Source organism: Canis aureus, chromosome 18 (genome assembly GCF_053574225.1).
Source record: "Canis aureus isolate CA01 chromosome 18, VMU_Caureus_v.1.0, whole genome shotgun sequence".
In the NCBI taxonomy this organism is placed as follows: domain Eukaryota; kingdom Metazoa; phylum Chordata; class Mammalia; order Carnivora; family Canidae; genus Canis; species Canis aureus.
In genome coordinates this window covers 27,645,849-27,663,290 of record NC_135628.1, presented here as the reverse complement: position 1 = coordinate 27,663,290, position 17,442 = coordinate 27,645,849, and the positions used below count along the sequence as shown (strand labels likewise).

At 47.5% G+C, this 17,442-nt stretch overlaps 2 protein-coding genes and 1 long non-coding RNA gene across 3 annotated transcripts; 2 read left to right on the top strand and 1 right to left on the bottom strand.

The window, feature by feature from the left end:
- The first annotated feature begins 208 nt into the window (after positions 1-208).
- LOC144288785 (uncharacterized) lies at positions 209-8,995 on the top strand. The gene is made up of 4 exons (XR_013356782.1): positions 209-468; positions 745-6,233; positions 6,321-6,607; positions 8,857-8,995. It is a non-coding gene; the product is annotated as an uncharacterized LOC144288785 (long non-coding RNA).
- Positions 8,996-9,163: 168 nt separating this feature from the next.
- TWIST1 (twist family bHLH transcription factor 1) lies at positions 9,164-11,399 on the bottom strand. The gene is made up of 2 exons (XM_077856609.1): positions 10,394-11,399; positions 9,164-9,831 (listed from the first exon to the last, which is right to left on the bottom strand). The coding sequence occupies exon 1, from the start codon at positions 11,057-11,059 to the stop codon at positions 10,436-10,438; it is 624 nt and encodes a 207-aa protein (XP_077712735.1). The 5' UTR covers positions 11,060-11,399; the 3' UTR covers positions 9,164-9,831; positions 10,394-10,435.
- Positions 11,270-17,413, top strand: LOC144289162 (uncharacterized). Its single transcript, XM_077857425.1, has 4 exons — positions 11,270-11,439; positions 11,507-11,870; positions 12,191-12,365; positions 16,907-17,413. Exons 1-4 carry the CDS (start codon positions 11,270-11,272, stop codon positions 17,068-17,070), a joined length of 873 nt encoding a protein of 290 aa, XP_077713551.1. The 3' UTR covers positions 17,071-17,413.
- Positions 17,414-17,442: the final 29 nt, after the last annotated feature.

Genomic DNA, 17,442 nt, shown 5'->3' with positions numbered 1-17,442 from the left:
CGCCCCGACGCCCCGGCAGCTTCTGAGCTGTGCCCCGGCCTCCGCCCCGCCGGAACCGGGACAGCGATCCGCGCGGCCTCGGCCAGGGGCTTAGGCCGGCGGGTGAAACCACCGGGAGTCCCAGCGGAGGGCTGATTCCCGCCCCGCTGCACATTCGGGGGTCAAATCGCATTAACACCAAACCGCCAACTGGGCGGGAGCAGGTGGTTAATTACATAAAACAGAGTTAACTGCAAGAGGCTAATTTTACAGCGGTGACTCGGTTTCCCTCCGTAGCTGGGTCATCAAAAAGAGAAGGTCTCTCCCTCCTCCTTAGTTGGAAGGCGGGGAAAAGTCATCGGGGGCTGGAGAAGGAGGCTGGTGGTGCGTGCTGTCAGTTTAGGGTGACCCGCAGGGTGGCGCGGTAGGCGCTCCGGCTCCCAGCGTCGCGGCTGTTGGAAGCAGGTTTCCCTCACCCCTTCCTGGAAGGTAAGAGCTTTGGCATCTGGAAGTGTCAGAAAGGAGCCTTTTGCCATAAATCATCCTGAAAAGCATTCAAATCAGACAAGCGTCTAGAGACCCCTTAGACACTCCACCCCCAAAATCCTAGATCAAAGTGCAATTCCTGAACCATAAACACCTATTATAAGCAAAATCCTACTTATCTGGAGGATGCTAAAACTGAGAGAGAACGAAGGAGTAAGAGGCATTTGTCGCTGTAAATCGCCCCGCACAAATTCACAAGCTCTATCTTGTCTTACTTAGATTTGTCAACTGCTTTCCTGGGGATGGCCAACCACAACATTTCTAAACTCGCCCAATACGCGTTTCTGGGGTCCTAAGAACAGCTGGCTGGAGAGTTTAGAACGCGAGACTGGACATTCGCTTTTGCTTTTTTTTTTTTTTTTCCAATCAAGAGAAGCAGGTGCAAGAGTCCGGAGCTGGGCAGGTGGGAGGCGGAGAAAGAGAATTCACTTGGTCCTAGCTTAGGTGCAGCAAGTGCTCCTTACAGATTACGCTAGTGCGGCAACCCTCAGTGCAAAAGCACTGTTCATCCGAAACTTCGAAAACTCCGAACAGAAAACACCCGCCCAGGCAATTTCTGCTCTCGCCGAACTCCCTCTCCGGGCTGAGTTACATTTGCACCGTAGCACTGTAAATTTCCGAGTTCTCTCAAGCGGGATCCTCAGAGAGACAAGGACACTAAGAGAGGACCTCGAGGGGTAGATGTCTGCGATTCTGAGACAGCAACGTTCTTGCATCAGAAATGAGAAAACGCTCCGATTTTCACCACGACTTCCTTGGTCAAGCCAGAGTCAACCGATTGTATGGAAATATCTCAAGTCTGGAGCGGGGATGGCCCAGCCGCGGTCTAAGGCGGAAGCTAGGGGGCGGCGGGGTGGAGGGTAGGAGCTTGGCTGGTGGAGGTCGGTGGAGGGGGGGGGGTACTAGCGTGGAGAGACCTCCCCCCACATACATCCCCTGCCGGGAGCCGCGCTCCCTAAGCGGGCACCGCGAGAGGGGGCGTTAGGAACGGCGCTGGCAGCTAGCTGACTCCTGGGTTGAGATTACTCGACACGTGTCTTTTACTCCTCACAATCCATTTCTTATGGGTGATTTATGAAGGAACCTCTTTGATCTGGGACGGTTTTTATCTGTCCACTGTTACAGATGACAGACGCGGCTGCTAAAATGCCTCGTTCTCCCTGCCTAAAAGGTTGATCCACACCCCCCCCCCCTTTCCCAAATGCTGTTGCTTTTTCTCTGGTGATCCCCACCCCCTGCCTCTTCGTTCTCCTCCCCTACCCCCCAGGCCCGTTCGCTGTATTAGTTGCAGTCCCTCCGGATGTTTTAAGTCAACAAAAAAGTGCTGGGCAGGGTCAGCTGGGAGCCAAGGCAGGCAGATTTGGGGCACGCTCTCCCTTTGGTGCCACATGTGTTGGGGTCCTAAGAAGGCCTCCAGGCAGGGACCAGGAGAACTAACTAGCTCCCAGAGTGCAGGGTGCCCGCCTTGGGTAGGAGAAGGCAATGCCCTGGTACTCAAGTCCCAAGGCGGGCTGGCTTTGCTCAGAGAAGGGACGTGGAGCCTGGATGCGGAGGGCAGTGTCAGTTCGAGGTCCTGTGCGGGGCCGGGACTCATCAGAACAATCACTTTGGCTTAACTAGGGAGGGAAGGAGGCAGCGGAAAAGGGGGAGAGGGGATCACGTTGCGCAGCCTGCTTGTCCCTAATAGGTAAAGGAAAAGCGGAGTCTCAGAAGCGGTTATTAATAGTAGATCTCTCTCTCTCTCTCTCTCTCTCTCTCTCTCTCTCTCTCCATGAGTGTGTGTGTGTGTGTGTGTGTGTGTGTGTGTGTGTTAGTAGTATTTCATTAAAACCATATCCTGGAACAAAGAGCTGCTCTTTCATGTTTCTTTGCTTTGTTATTACTCTGACAGGAGTTCTAAAAACAGGATTTTCCAAATCAAAGGATCCCTGCAGTCCGTGCCCCCTCCCTCCCAGCCCCCCTTTCCTTTACCAAACTGCTCTTGGTATCATTATCCCACTACGGATTCTTAGACTCTTGATTTAGCCGGAGGACATTTAATAGCTGACTGGATTAAATATTGCAGACTCCAGCCTGGGCTATTTGAAAATCCGGGTCGTGGACTGTGCCTAACTTCAGAGAAGGAAAACTGATCTATGAGATGTGTTTTAAGTTTCACTCAGTCGAGGCCTGGAGAGAAGGAAGAGGAAGAAGGATTCTCTGCTCCAAGTCTCTTTAATATGTTACAAAGTTAAGAGTTGTAAAAGGTGTGTGTGGATGGGGGGTAGCAAGAGAAGGCAAGGGTTGAATGAGGCAAGGGGGGCAACCTTAGCAAGAGACTAACACAAGTTGTCTGGGGTGATGAAAGAGGGATTTATAAGAACGTTTTCAAGAATGCTACTCTGGAAGGTAGGGTTCTGCCTAGGAATGGAGCACTGTTGTAGGGGTGCATCAGTAGCCGGTTCTGAAGGATTATCATTGCTAAACGTGCAGGCTGACTGCCTCTCTTTCTGCTGCATGTTGGCTTTCAAGAATAGTAACAATTCCTTGATTGGTGTTAAGTTTCAGAAACAAAAGAGGAAGAGAAATCTGGACTATTGTGTCCAGTAGTATATTTAGAAATAGAGGTCTGGAAGCCCCAAAGGAAAGCAACACATATCAGAGTCAGAGTGTTGGAGTTCAACCCAACATCCATCTTGGCTGGGCAAACCCAGAGGGGCAGGATCTGAGGTCTTCCTCCAGGACGTTTTGGGGGCCATAACCAGATATGATATGTAGCCAAAGGTAATAAATCCAGGTTAAGTTCCTTCAGGGATGGCTGGAGGGGTATTTGGATTAAATACCATAGAGAGAAAAGATGTGTCTGTTTATCCAGTCTTGCGAATTTTTAAAACTGTCACCCTTAAAGCTAACGTGATCACTTTGAACTTTTTTCAATTCTTTGGAAACCCAAAGGGTATTAATATAAACTCCGACAGTAAATTTAGACTTACTATTGTGGGAGAATATACACCAACTTTAAAAATTTCTTTTTAAATACAGAGCTGTGTGGGCAGCTATATAAATAACTCTAAGCCGGGCGATTATCAATTTAACACTTAGCAATAATGTTGCATTTAAATGAAGAGCCACAGAACAGTTCCTTCATTTAATGTACAGTCTTAAAGATATTGTCAACAAATATTTAAAACCCTACTGTGCACAGAAAGCCAGGCCTGAGCCAACCGTTAATATTCACAATAACCTCTATGAACATCTCTCTCTTAAGAACAGAGAAAGGAATTGGACTGTCTTCCACAACTGGGCAACTACTAATTCATTTCAATTTTATGAACCGAGTTTCCTTCTTGCATGGAAAGGGGGGGGGCTCTTATTTGTACAAGAGATTTTTAAAAATCCTCAATCAAACTAATAATGTAATTTCTTAAAAGCCCTACCCAATGGGCAACAAAGATCCCCAGAGCCTGGGTCCCGGCCCCAGCAGGGAGGGATCACCCGCTCATCTTTCAGCCCAGCCAAGCATCTTGGAGGTTTAGGGTCTGTCAGTCCTGGCATTCCTTCGCTCTTATCACTCTCTACCCCTTCAAAAAGGCAATTGATTAGTTTCAGCTTTTCCAAACCGAGATCCGATACGTTTCTCAGGATCAAAAGTCTCTGAGAGGCCAAGACAGAAACGTGGGGGATGGGGAACGTAAAGAAGGAAAGCGCGCGAGGGGGGCGGTGTAGAAATCTGCCAGCCACCCCAACCCTCTGCACCCAAGGCACTTAGGGGATTGGGGGGCTGCTAGGAAGGGGTAAGAGTGTGACTTCTCCTGGAAGAGGCACTTAACGATTTAAGACGTGTCTCCCCTTTCCGGAAGCAAATATTTAAAGGAGAAAATAGATATCTAGAAAAGGAGGTTGATGATTTATGCCTGGATTTTCCTCCAAGCATTTGCCTTCCTTGTATTTACAGGCGTGGCCCCATTTGCAAATCGTACATCTGTTCTCTTCACGTGACATTTCATAAAAGCCCTAACATCTGGGCAAGATAAACTTCCTTCAGTTACCTGCTTAGCTTTTCACTTGTCACACTCGCATCAGCCCCGGTGGGTCCTTCCCGCCCTCCCGCAAGCCTCAGTGGCGGGGTCTGTGGCGCGCTTTGTTCCAGCCCCCGCGCTCTGGCCCCCAGCCTCCTGCGACCCCGCATCGCCCCCCTCCCCACGCCAACCTCTGCCAGGGCCAGCTTCTTGGGCACACCCCGTCCTTACGTCTCCGCCTCGGGCTCCACTGTGCAGGTAAACGAGGGCACCATCTTGAACCCAAGGAGAAAAGTCACATTGCCTTCGGTTCAGGCTTCAGACCCAAAACAAAACAAAACAAAAACTGCCTAATAAGCAATATTCAAACTTGCAAGCTTAGAGCGCACAGTCCCATGTACATCTATATATTCTTCAGTGAACTGAAAAAAAAAAAAAAAGAGTGCTTGCTGTTGATTCTGATGGTTGTCTTTTCATGGAACGTTCGCTCTATCTGGTAGATGTCTAAACTGCATGTTTTATAGAAATTTAATTTCACTTGCTCGTCGTCATCTCCAGTCCCCCAAAAAAGGCTGCCTTTGGGATGGATGTCTTTGGAAATGTTTTTTTTTTTTTTTCTTTTCCTAATCTGGAATTTTGTTCACGCGTAAGTACGAAGACACATCCACAAACTTGGTGGTGGTGATGGTGGGGGGTTGGGGGGGAGGATGGAAGGAAAAGAAAACAGTCCACGTAAACAAGAAAGACAGCCGTTGGAGGCCTTCGCTGCAGCAAACCCCAAACGATCTCATTGCAGGGCGCCCACGAAATCCCGGCTATAATTGAGTGTTTTCTTTGAGGTTTTCTGACCATGTGCTTTTTTACCATGGTTACTATGACTCTGATATGAGAAGCTGGATATTCATTATGATCCCGTCCCATCCGTTCCCCCAAGGTTTATCTCCCTGGCCCTTATAAAGAAGGAGAAATGTAAAGGGGGGGACTTTTGTGCCAGTGATTTTAACCTGCCCCACCTTCCAGTGACCTGCCACATGCTCCTTCTTACTTTATAGACATCTGGGAATTCCATACATGCCTTAAACTCCAATTACACACCTTCTTCAAAGGACACGTGCTTTGATTTGCTAAGAACATTAAGTGGGCTCACGTCCCGGGGCCTTGGGACAAAAGCAAATGGCAAATGTATCCCGTGCCCTGTTTACCGGGTCTATCGTTTGCTGTTCAGCAAATGAGGATAATTAATAATCCTGTTTGCATTTCCGAGGTCTCGGTTTCGAGGTTTCCTGGGAAAAGAGTGGGATAGCCGGCTTTGAGAAATTATGAGGTAACGGATTTCTCCTTCCACTTTGCCGGTGCACTTTCCTTCCACTTTCGCTGGTCCTGGGGGTGGGGCACGCTTTATGACACACAGGCAGAAAATTCTGGAAAAGTGGCCCCCGGGGATCCCCCGCCCGACCCCCGTTTGTCGCTAATAGAGGCCCGTCTCTGGAAATTTGAGGTTGGGCCTTTGCCTGACTCTGTTGCTGCTGCTCCTTCTGCTACCGCTGACACTTGGAACCGCCGCCTCTGCGCAGCGGCCAGACGCGGCCCGGAGCGGTCCACGCAGTCGGAGAAGGGCACGGACACTGTCACTCTCCCCACCGTGTGGCACCGGCCCGCCACCCACGCAGGGGAGTCTGGGCCGGCGCCCCCCTCCCGGGCCCGCCGCAGGTGAGACTCCCGCTCCCCACGGAGTTCTGTTTGGGTTTCCGTGGCGCTTGTTCCCCGCAGGTTTGTTTGTTTTTCTTCAAATTACAGATGCAGGGAAAACCGCCTGACATCATGAGAGCGGGACAAACGCTCACTTTGAAGGATTCCTGGGCAGGACTTCAAGTGAAATCATATGCCTGAGAAGAACTTGATACCGGTCTAGAGAAAATAACCAGTTCTGAGTTTGCCAAACCGTGGAATGTGCAAAATGCTCGACTTTTTTGCAAGAGGCCAAGTGTCCCTTAAAAAGCTCTATTATGAATATGAGCCTGAAGACTGAAGCAGCAGAAAGCTTGTGCCGTTGTTGAGTGTGGGGAAAAAAGTACACACAGTATGTGAGTTTCTGCTATTTAACCTTATTTTATTAATGATATGTACCAGTTTAGGGAGGGTACCTGCAACCGTGCATGAATTATCTATCATCTGTGCATGTGCTTAGCAAGTGTGTGCACGAAGAAGGGAAGTGTGTGTATACAGAATGTTCTCATAGGAAAACAAAAATTTACTGCTTATGACTGAAGGCTATCAATCCAACGAAATTAAAAGATTTAATATATATATGTATACATACATACATATATGTATGTATATATATATATATATATATGCACAGTGAAGGAAACATTCTTACTCAGTTGTTTAGTATTCACCCAAGGCAATTTTATACAGCATTTTCTCTCCAGTAAATGCATTCCTGGCTAAAGAGTAGAGTCCCCTGTCCAGCCACCACATTAAATTCTCACTTCTGGAGCAGAGGTAATTCATTCTAAGTGTCCATTAAATAAGGATAGGTAGCAAAAAAATAAAATGAAAACAGGAAATAATGGTAGAGCAAGAGAAACACAGGTGGCTTTATTTCTATTCTAAAAAAGAATTTGCATTCTCATGTGTAATGGGGGAGGAGATTGCGAACATAAAAAGTTTGCAAACTGAAAATTGTATTCTAATAGTTAAGATTTTCCCCCAGGAATTATTCTCATTCAAAGAAAAGCTATCTGTTACCTTTCTTTCATTCATTTATTTCCCCTAAATTCTAGGAGAAAATATTACCTTCAGTTTAGCAACATAAATATGGCATTTGCTTTTCTGCAAAAGGTTTTCTCTTATCAGAAACGTAAAGAGAATAAAACACTAAAAATTTTTTTTAAAAAAATTAATTAAAAAGCCAAATGAAAGGCTACCTTTTTTGAAACTTCTGGGTTTTATATCATCAGAGATAATATAGAGATTACCTTCTCAGCAATGACGGTCAGCTCCATCCTGATGTACATCAAGAAATCTGAAATATCAAATAGTTATACCAAGCTAGTGAACAAGGAGATTCCTCCATGAACAGTTTAGAAAATGGAGGTGGTAGGATGATACATACACACAGAAGAGAGAATTACCATCTTGATGCTCTCTCTCATCCTTTTAGGGTACCCTCCTTACATTTCTACCCTTCTCTCTCTCTCTCTCTCTCTCTCTCTCTCTCATACACACATTCTACAAATATACCCACACCCTATAAGTACACTCACACATAATCACTTTCCCGGCTCATGTAGTTATTTGATAAAGGACTACCAAAATCCAAAAATTAATTCCCCAAGCCTTCACTAATCTTTCAGTGTGCGTAAATGCTACAGGCTCCTCATCGTAAAACATGGTCTAAGATATTGAGAATAGTAAATTTACAATATTGTTATGTCAGCATTCTCTGATGATGTGTGGGAAGGAAACGAAAACCTTCAGGCAATATAATAACCTCAATCTGAGTTGGGCAAACATGATCTGTTTGGATTCGTGTACACTTGTTTGCCATACCTATTGTTTCAATTAGACAGCAAAATTATTTTCTAGTTTGAAAAATTCCCGGGTTACACCTGAATGCAGTCAACTAGATGTAAAAGTTAAGTCCTAAGTGAGACAAACTTACTACTTATAATGTTGTTAGTTATAAAAACCAGTATTTTCCTGGCTCAGAAATAACCAGAATTAAATAAAATTCAAGCCCCATTTGTTTAACTGTTACTGTTTCACTTAACTTCGGATTTTGTATACCTGTAAGTAACCAGGGAAAAATTGTGTAATTTTGAATAAAATATATTTGCTAAAGAACTGACTGGAAAATGAAAGCTCTAGCACTTAAAATTGTAAGTGCTCTAGTAGTTACTGAAAGTTCAGGTGTTTTGTTTATTGTATTTCTCTCCATAGTTATATGTTCTTTATATATAAAGAAGGAGCATGCTTCTCGAATGGATAACATCAACATGGAAAAATATTCTTAACTTTGGCTTTTCTTTTAAGCAAACGTGACATAAATATCATTTTCATTCATGAAAAAAGAGGGAGGCAAATTACTTTGCAAGTGGAATTCTCTCTCCTGCTGAATTTAAACTTCATTCTTTTCTACGCATTCCTACTGATTTGTAAGTGTACAGATACAGATCATTTTAGTAACACTTTGGGCATCCTTTCAGTGCAATGAACGCTATTACTTAAAAGTCCTGACAAACAGTGGAGGGTAGAACAAAAAAATACAGTAACGAGAGAAAAATAGTCCTGGCTTCATATTGCTTATTTGCATTTAACTGTTTTACAGCTGCCTCCTCAAAATATAAGCAAGAGAAGTGAATAACAAATTTCCTAAGTTTTTGCTTGTTTGGGGGCCTGATAAGAGATGAAGGAGAGATGCTACAAAGTCCACTGAACACCAAACTGGAATAATAATAATAAAGCTGTCTTTCTAAATAACACGCCTGTGCCTGTCAGTAGCTAGTTTATTTGCGTTTTTCACTGCTTTGTTTATATTAGTGCCCCCTCCCTCCTGGGTGCCTCCAGAGTTAAACAAGCAGGTATTTACCTCCAACTTAATCCTGAGCTTTAAAAATATAGACCAAACTCTGAGGTTCTTAAAATTTTCAATCATATTTATTTATTGCAGAAAAATAATATACAAAGATATTTACAAAACAATCATAAAAATATGAATGCATTTAGACACCGGATCTATTTGCATTTTACCATGGGTCATCAATAAATAAATAGAATGTTGTTTTTTGTATTTTAAGTTTTTTTTTTTCTCTCTCAGAGGAAGACTGTAAAGAGGGTTTAACTGACTGTGATTTTGCAAGTCAGTTAGATCCCCGTATTTTTATTTCTAAAGACGTTCTTAAAATTCCTCTGGTTGGTACCATTTTAAAATGGAGAAAGTCCATAATGATGCCTTTCCTTTCAGTGGCTGATTGGCACGACCTCTTGAGAATGCATGCATGAAAAAATAAAAATAAAAACATTCTTCGTCAAAAAAAAAAAAAAAAAAGGAACACAAACAACTGTTCAGACTTCTATCAGAATGTAGAGGTGTGAGGATGGTGCCGCTGCCCGTCTGGGAATCACTGTCCACGGGCCTGTCTCGCTTTCTCTTTTAAAAGTGCGCCCCACGCCCTGTTTCTTTGAATTTGGGTTCTGCTCTTCTAATTTCCAAGAAAATCTTTGGCATATATATTTATTTTTAGTTATCCAGCTCCAGAGTCTCTAGACTGTCCATTTTCTCCTTCTCTGGAAACAATGACATCTGCAAAAACCCAGAAGGGGGGGGGGGTTGGAAAGTTGGTTATTGTTTAGGTCTTCGTGGCTGTTTTCTAAGACTAGCGAGCACTGTTCTTATCACCACTACTGAGAAATTACGCTGAACAACCTGGAAGGATTTCAGCCCAAGGGCAAGAGGAAGTGGGTGGGCGGAAAGAAGGAGGAGGTGGAATTTGGAAGCATTTGTTTTAAGGAGAACGAAAACTTAGAGCCAGAAGAAAGGGAGGCGCTGGCAACCAGACTTGCCCTTCCCCACGACCCTCGAGTGTCTCTCAAGTCCTCCCTCCTGTCCGACACGCACACTCACGCACACGCAGCACACCCGGCACGGGGCGCGTCCCCCTCACCCTAGCGGGGACCCACCTGCCTTTCAGGGACGCTCGGGGGAAGAGGTGGCGGTGCCAGGCTGGGTGGGAAGGCTGATGGGGGGGGGGGGGACGACCTGGGCGGGGGGGGGGGCGCTGAGGAAGGCCAGGTGGGCCGGGAGCCGCGGCCCGGCCGTCCGTCTGACCGCCCGCCACCTGACCCGCGGAGGCGCCGGTCCTTACCTAGGTCTCCGGCCCTGCCGAGGGGGTGGGGAGCTCCGCCTGCTAGTGGGACGCGGACATGGACCAGGCCCCCTCCATCCTCCAGACCGAGAAGGCGTAGCTGAGCCGCTCGTGGGCCACATAGCTGCAGCTTGCCATCTTGGAGTCCAGCTCGTCGCTCTGGAGGACCTGGTAGAGGAAGTCGATGTACCTGGCCGCCAACTTGAGCGTCTGGATCTTGCTCAGCTTATCCGAGGGCAGCGTGGGGATGATCTTCCGCAGCGCGGCGAACGCCTCGTTGAGCGACTGCGTGCGCTGGCGCTCCCGCACGTTGGCCATGACCCGCTGCGTCTGCAGCTCCTCGTACGACTGCGGGCTCCCGCCGCCGCTGCTGCTGCCGCCGCCGCCGCCGCCGCCGCCGCCCGCCCCGCCGCCGCCGCCGCCGCCGCCCGCAGATTTCTTGCCGCGCTTGCCCTGGGCCGGGCTGCCCGGCTCGTCGCCGCCTCCGACGCCCCCGCCCGCGGCCCCGCCGGGCCCCGCGCCGCCGCCCGCGCTGCGCCGGCTGCTGCGCCGCTTGCGCCCCCCGCGCTTGCCGCTCGGCGGCTGCTGCCGGTCCGGCTCCTCCTCGCTGTTGCTCAGGCTGTCGTCGGCCGGCGAGACTGGCGAGCTGGACACGTCCTGCATCATCTCTCAGGTGGCAGCGCGCGGCCTCGCAGGCCCGGGAAAGGGAGGACGGCGGGGAGCCTCAGCCCGCCAGCTTCCCCCGCGCGCGGCGCCGGCCCGGGCGGTGCGGCCGCCGAGGAAGGGGCGGGAGGAGGCCCGGGAGGCTCTCGGCGGGGCGGGGAGGGCGCGCGGGGGAGGCGGGGAGGGAGGCGGGAGGGGGAGGGGACGGTGTGGATGGCCCCGAGGTCCAAAAAGAAGCGCCCAGCGGCCGCACGCACGCCCGGCCCGGCCCGGCCCGGCCCTGCCCTCGGAACCGCCGCCGGTGCCGGCGCGCCCGCGAGGTGTCTGGGAGTTGGACGAGAGCTGCAGCCTCGGAGGCTCTTATACCTCCGCGCGGGCGGAAAGCTTGGGGGCAGCGGTGTCATTGGCCTGACGTGGGGAGGAGGGACTTTTCCAAGTTTTATAGGAAAGTTTCCGCTTTCCAGCCCCCCCTGCCCTCCCACCCCCTTCCTCGTCCCCACCCCCACCCCCCTTTCCGCGGGGTCTAACAATTCGTTCTCCCAAACCATTCAAAGGCGACCTGGCTGCGGCGGCCGGCCCTCTGCCCGCCTCCCCGCCTCCCCTCCCCGCCCCGCCGCCCTCCCCCTTCCCGCCCCGCCGCCCTCCGCGGGCCGGCGCGGGGCGATTTCCTTCCGCGCCCGAGCGCGCGCGGGCCGCGCCCCCGCACCCGAGCGCAGCCCCGGAAGGCGGCCGGAGGGGACCTTTCGGCCGCGGTGTCAGTCCCTCCCGGAGTGGATGTGACAGCAGCGGCAGCTCCGGCTACAGCTTCTACGCAGTGGGTGATGCTTCATCTCGCCCCTGTACCCTCTAGGTCCGCGGGGGCCGCTTTGGGATGGCCGGGGCGGGGGCAGGGGCAAGAAAACTGGCAGCCGCGGAGCTCTCCTCCCTATAGCCAGGTGGACGGAGGGGCTCCCCACCTCCCCACCTCCCCACCCCCACACCCCGAGTTGCAAAGCCCAAACCACCGCGGCTGGCCCTGAGGTCGTGGGCGGTTTTTGAAGACGTGGCCGCGACTGCGGGGACTGCGGCTCGGTGCCCCGGCCTGCTCTCACCCCTCCCTCAGAAGCATCTGGGCCTTCCTTTATCCCGCCACAGCGACCCAAGCCTAAAGCCGCTTGCCACCCCAAAGACTTCACCTCCGACGGGGCTAAAAAGAGGAAGTTCGTTCTTTTCTCGGAAGTCAGCCCTGTCCTCGGAGAAAGCAGCGGGCCGGAGAGGGACAGCGCAGGGTCTTCGCTGCGGCCCGCGTCGCCTGAGCTGCCGGCCCAAGGTGGAGGACCCCGCGGCCGTGTCATCCCTACCGTACCCCCACATAAAGCCCCACATCGTGACCCCTAAAGGGAGGCTCGTAAGAGAGCGAGGTGGGGTTCAAGCCCACCCCCCACCCTCCACCCCGAACCCGCGCAGCGGCCCGTTGTGCGAGGCACCTTCTCCGCCCTTCAATCCTAGGAGCTGGAGTGGGCAGTTATGCTTCGGGTGACCCAAGCGCGGTCCAGTTACTGGGTGCTTTTATTATTTTAAGCAATTCTGTCAACACGTTGACAACAACTAGCCCCCCCTCCCCCGCGAGTGGGGGTTGATGCACATTCTAGCAAATAGGAGGCAACAAAAGTCGGTGGGCTGGAAGGGAAGCCGCGTGGTTGAGAAACCCATCTTTGCAATGCCATGCTTGTTTCTCTCTCTCTCTCTCTCTTGGAACGAGTTGGGATAGAATAACCATTTCTTGTTCATCTGTTAAGTTGCAAAGCAAACGAGAGGTCAGGAACCGTATTCGGTTTTCAGAGGAGGGGGGAGGTCTGGGGGTGTGGAGGTTGTGTGCCCTTGTGCAGGCCGAGGTCCGCACACGCTGTCCCCAGACTGGAGTGTCAGACGGGAATTAACTCAGCGAAGGGCCCCATTCTGGGCCTGACCGAGGGTCGAGGCTGTGGGTGTCGGGAGGAGGAGGAAGCCCCCCCCCCCCCCCCCCCCGGGGTACTAGAGGGCAGGCCAGGTGGCTGTGCCCCGCTGAGGCTCACAGTTTCAGTCCGGAAACCCCCGGGGGTCTGGAGTGCCTGGAACTGGCTGAAGGGCTCAGACTTCTGGGGGAAGTGAGGGCAAGAGGCGTCCCTCCCTCCCCCCCCCGTGGGGGGGGGGTGGGCAACAAGGCTGTGCCTTCATGGGAGGGGCGACTTGCAGGATTTGGCTATCACCATTTTCACAAATATTCAGAAACAATGACCACAGCATGCCAACTGGCCTGCCTCGGGAGTCGCTGCGGTATTTTAAAATGAGATCCTGCCTGAAAATTAAGGATACCTTCACTTAACGGTCTGCAGGCAGGTATCCTTAAAACAAAGCGCACTGTGATAACTCACCCTTTTGTTTACATCTTCTGCCTTTAGGATTTTATCTCTCGGAAGCAGAGAATTCAGCCACACTCTACCAAGTGTTCTAAGTTGCCGATTATTCCACGATTTTTATTTGAAGGTGGCTGCGGAAATCTTGAAATTTTTCCACCTTTACCACGCTTTCTCTCTCTCTTTAAAGATCAATCTCATCTCTTAATTTTGTTTTTCTTTTCCCTTTAGTTGAATTCTTAAAACTAAGGAGATCGAATAATTGGGCTTTTTCCTTTGTGGCTACGGGTAGAGCAAGACAGGAAAGTGTGGGCAAAGTGTAAAGGGAAACCTTACCTGACCAAGGGGAGTTGGGATTGGGGAATGAAAACGAGGGCAGAGAAGCTGGAGGAGAAACCAAGTCCGCAGCAGCGCAGCAGCCAGGGATCATTAGCCAGCCGGACTTGCACAGTCATCAATCTCCAAGACTGGTTCTTAAACAAGTGAACCCAACCCTATTCTGGGCACTAAAACATAAACATAAAGGGGATGAGGAGCGCCTGGCCACTGGGTACCAGGGATCCCCAGGGCTGAGGCTCTGCTCTGGATGCCGGAATACTTACGAGGGGGTTTAAAATGAATGACCTAACCAGAACCATCACAGCATGGAATCTTCCTGACGGAGTCACAATGAATGACTTTAGTCCCGAGAAGAAATTTCTCTTAAACTCTTCCAAAAGAGTGGAGGGTGAGAATGAGAGGGATTTTGAGTGCCTAGCCTGATACTTTTTGAGCAGAAGGCTGTGGCTTGCCAAATGAATTACCTCTCAAAATGTTTGGGGCTTGATACTCCCTCCTTTGCAAACCGTAAATATTTCATGGCCGGATTGTCCCTCTCTGTTCATCAATAGCTATATCCTACCTAACATTTTGTCTAACAATTTTCTTGTCCACACTTGCTGGGAAAGCAGACTTAGTTTGAAAATCCTAATTTCAGGCTCTTAAAAACGGTCTTAGAAATTTCCCTTTGGGGCTGAACTCAGCCTGACTTAAAGGACGGTAGTGGAGAACTACCTTCTTTGGGAATACTGGATTGATTGGAATTAAATCATTTTGTCTACTTCTAAAATAAATTCCCTGAAAAAAAAATTAACTGAAAACAAAAAAGTTTTTCTTTTGCACTCGGATAATTCAAAACGAGCTTTGTTTTCAAAACTGCAAACTTGGCATGTTCGCAGCCCTTCCTGAGGAATGTGTGCTGTGTTAAAAATTGAAAAAAAATACTGTTAGGAGAAACAAAGTTAGGAATCTCATACTGAGCATATGCAGTAAGTTATGCATGTATCTGTATTCTTCCAGTTTGAATATATATGCACTGATATTCTCTTAGCAACAATCCTTTATAAGTACATTCAGAGAAGGAAAAGAAACCTACATATACTCTAGAATTGTTAGCAAGAGAGTAAATTTTGGAGTTGGGTTTGTACAAAAAGGTGAGTATTTGAATCTGTGCCTACTCTTTCTTCTCAGTCTTTGGATGACCTCCCACCTGTAAGTTGGCTTAGAGTTTTGTGAAATAATTTCTCTGAATTGCATGAATGAAGCACAGGAGCATTCCCACAGAAGAGGGCGCAAATTGGAAAAGGCTGCAGTTGAATAAGATTATACATCTTAGATTTCATCTTGTTTTGAACACTCCACAGGGATTGCCTAGTTTGATATTCAAGTAAGAGAATTTTATCAAAGTGGAATATGAAGTTCGTGTCAGCACAAGTGACTTTGATAACTCTGTGTAAAAGCAAATTCTTGCTCAGCGACACAGGCAGCCTTAATGATGTTTGAGCACCTTGCCCTAAAGAAGAGGTCATTCTTTTTCTCTTTTAATGATAGTTGAATTCATGAATTTAATTGATTCTGTATTTCTCTTTCTGAACTTCTTTAAGGAACAAAAATAGAAATTGTGAAACTATCAATCCAGAAATAAAATGAAAAAGAATAAAGCTTAAGAAATTGAGTTGCCAGGAATACCTCGAATGAGCAAATCAAAATTTCAAATAAATTCATCTTTAAACTATCTGACATTCTGCCTTCAAAATAAATTCATCTTTAAACTATCTGACATTCTGCCTTCAAAATGAGGATGAGGTAAAGAAACATGCTGAACTTGGATGTAGAGAGGAATCCAAGTGTGCAAAGAATGGAGCGTTGAAGAACCTCCCCCCCCACACACACACACCTCTATTGGCTTATTGGGTATGCAGGCTAGAGTGGCCACGTCCCATCTTTGCTTCCAGTTAACCTTGGTGAAATATGCTCTCAACTATTTCGGGGGGCTGCTGGAGTAAGTGAAGAAATAATGGAAGAAATGTATAGTTATTCATAAGAGGCCTTTATTATGAATACAGGCTTCCTACTTCACGAGCATGTTTATCTTTTCTTTTTCATCATTGAGCAATTTAAATCTTAATCTAATGGTTTAAATTTTGTGTTTTCCCAGATAAAGTTGCTTTTCTGATTACTCATAACTTTCATGTCTCTCCACTTCAAGGGATTTCCTTTTTTCACAAATGGCTTTTCCTGAAGCCTTAAATCCTATTTCCATTGTTTTGATTGATTCTTCCTGCCCAAAACATGTTGTTTTTGCCAGTGACCACAAGAGGACACAATTTCCTAGAGAACTTAGCTTTAAAAGAACCTCACAGAAGGAGAAAACTAACAAAATAGCAAAAATACTGTACAATCTGTGACTGTCATTTTGCATATGCCTATTTGATTTGTGCCACCTTTATTAATTAAAAAATATGCATGAGTTGGCATTCAAACCTTAGGTTTTTTGGAAGATGTTTTCTTTTTGTTGTAGAATATAAAAGAAAAATGCTTATGAAAATATACTGAAAAACTACCATTTTAAGGGAAAATATTTATTTTACATTAGCAGAATTTTGTACAAAACTCTGAGTGACCTAGAATTTTGCTTTTTCAATTTTAGAGCCATGTTTGGCAATGAAAAACAGGTTTTTGTTGTTGTTGTTATTGTTGTTGTTGTTTTTAAATATGTGACTATTCCAAAATATCTTTGAAAGTTTGAATTTTTAGTTTCAGCATTTGGGATGTCTTTACATGAAAAAATGTATGGAAATTATGTTTTATGGTTTGCCAATTATATTTTAATGCATATCATAGGTTAAGAACTAAATCATTTTTCAAAGATATGGAAAAATAGGACATTTTTAAGATACTCCCAACCCTTGCCCCATATTATTATGCACACTCTTTAATTTGAGATCACCTTCCTCTTTCTTATTACTTTTTCTCAAAAAAGGTTTCAGACCATAAGATTACTTTGTCAATTAAAATACACTAACATGAATTATGTCTTGATACTTTTCTAAAAGAATTTTATAGTTCTGGGTGAGTGCCAGTGAAAACCAGGCTGGGGAATCCCTGCTTTATTTGGAACTCAATGTTTTTGCTTTGCATTTGTGTCTTCTTGCAGATGCATTCCTAATCACATCCTCTGAGACCCTGCTGGAGGACCTGCACAGTGGACCAAAAGAGCTGGAAAGAGAAGAGAAAAAGACAAGGAAAGAACAGAGTGAAAATAAGGAGGAGATCAAAAGAGAAAAAAAAGAATGTGAAGAGAGTGAAAGAGGGAGCTAGAACAAATGACCAAGACTTAGAAGAAAAAGACTGAGGCTTACTATGTAGGGATCAGTGATCAGAGAAAAGGCTTAAATCACAAGAGACAGGAAGAAGTGCACTTAGCGGGAAGCAGAAAAGCACCAAGATTATTTGCCTCAGTTTCTGCTCAAAGAGACTGTTGTAAGTAGCTACCTGTCCCTTGGTGTAGGCATTTAATTTTCAAATTCCCTGTCACTCTCACTGAAGTCATAACGAGAAGTAAGGAACTAGGTGGAGGGCCATGAAACTTTTAATTGAGGTTAATGTTCATCTAATAGATGTGGTCTCTCCAGAATTAGAATAAAGGTGATCTATGTTGTCATCCCTGCCTCTCGTGGTAGTGGACGGGAA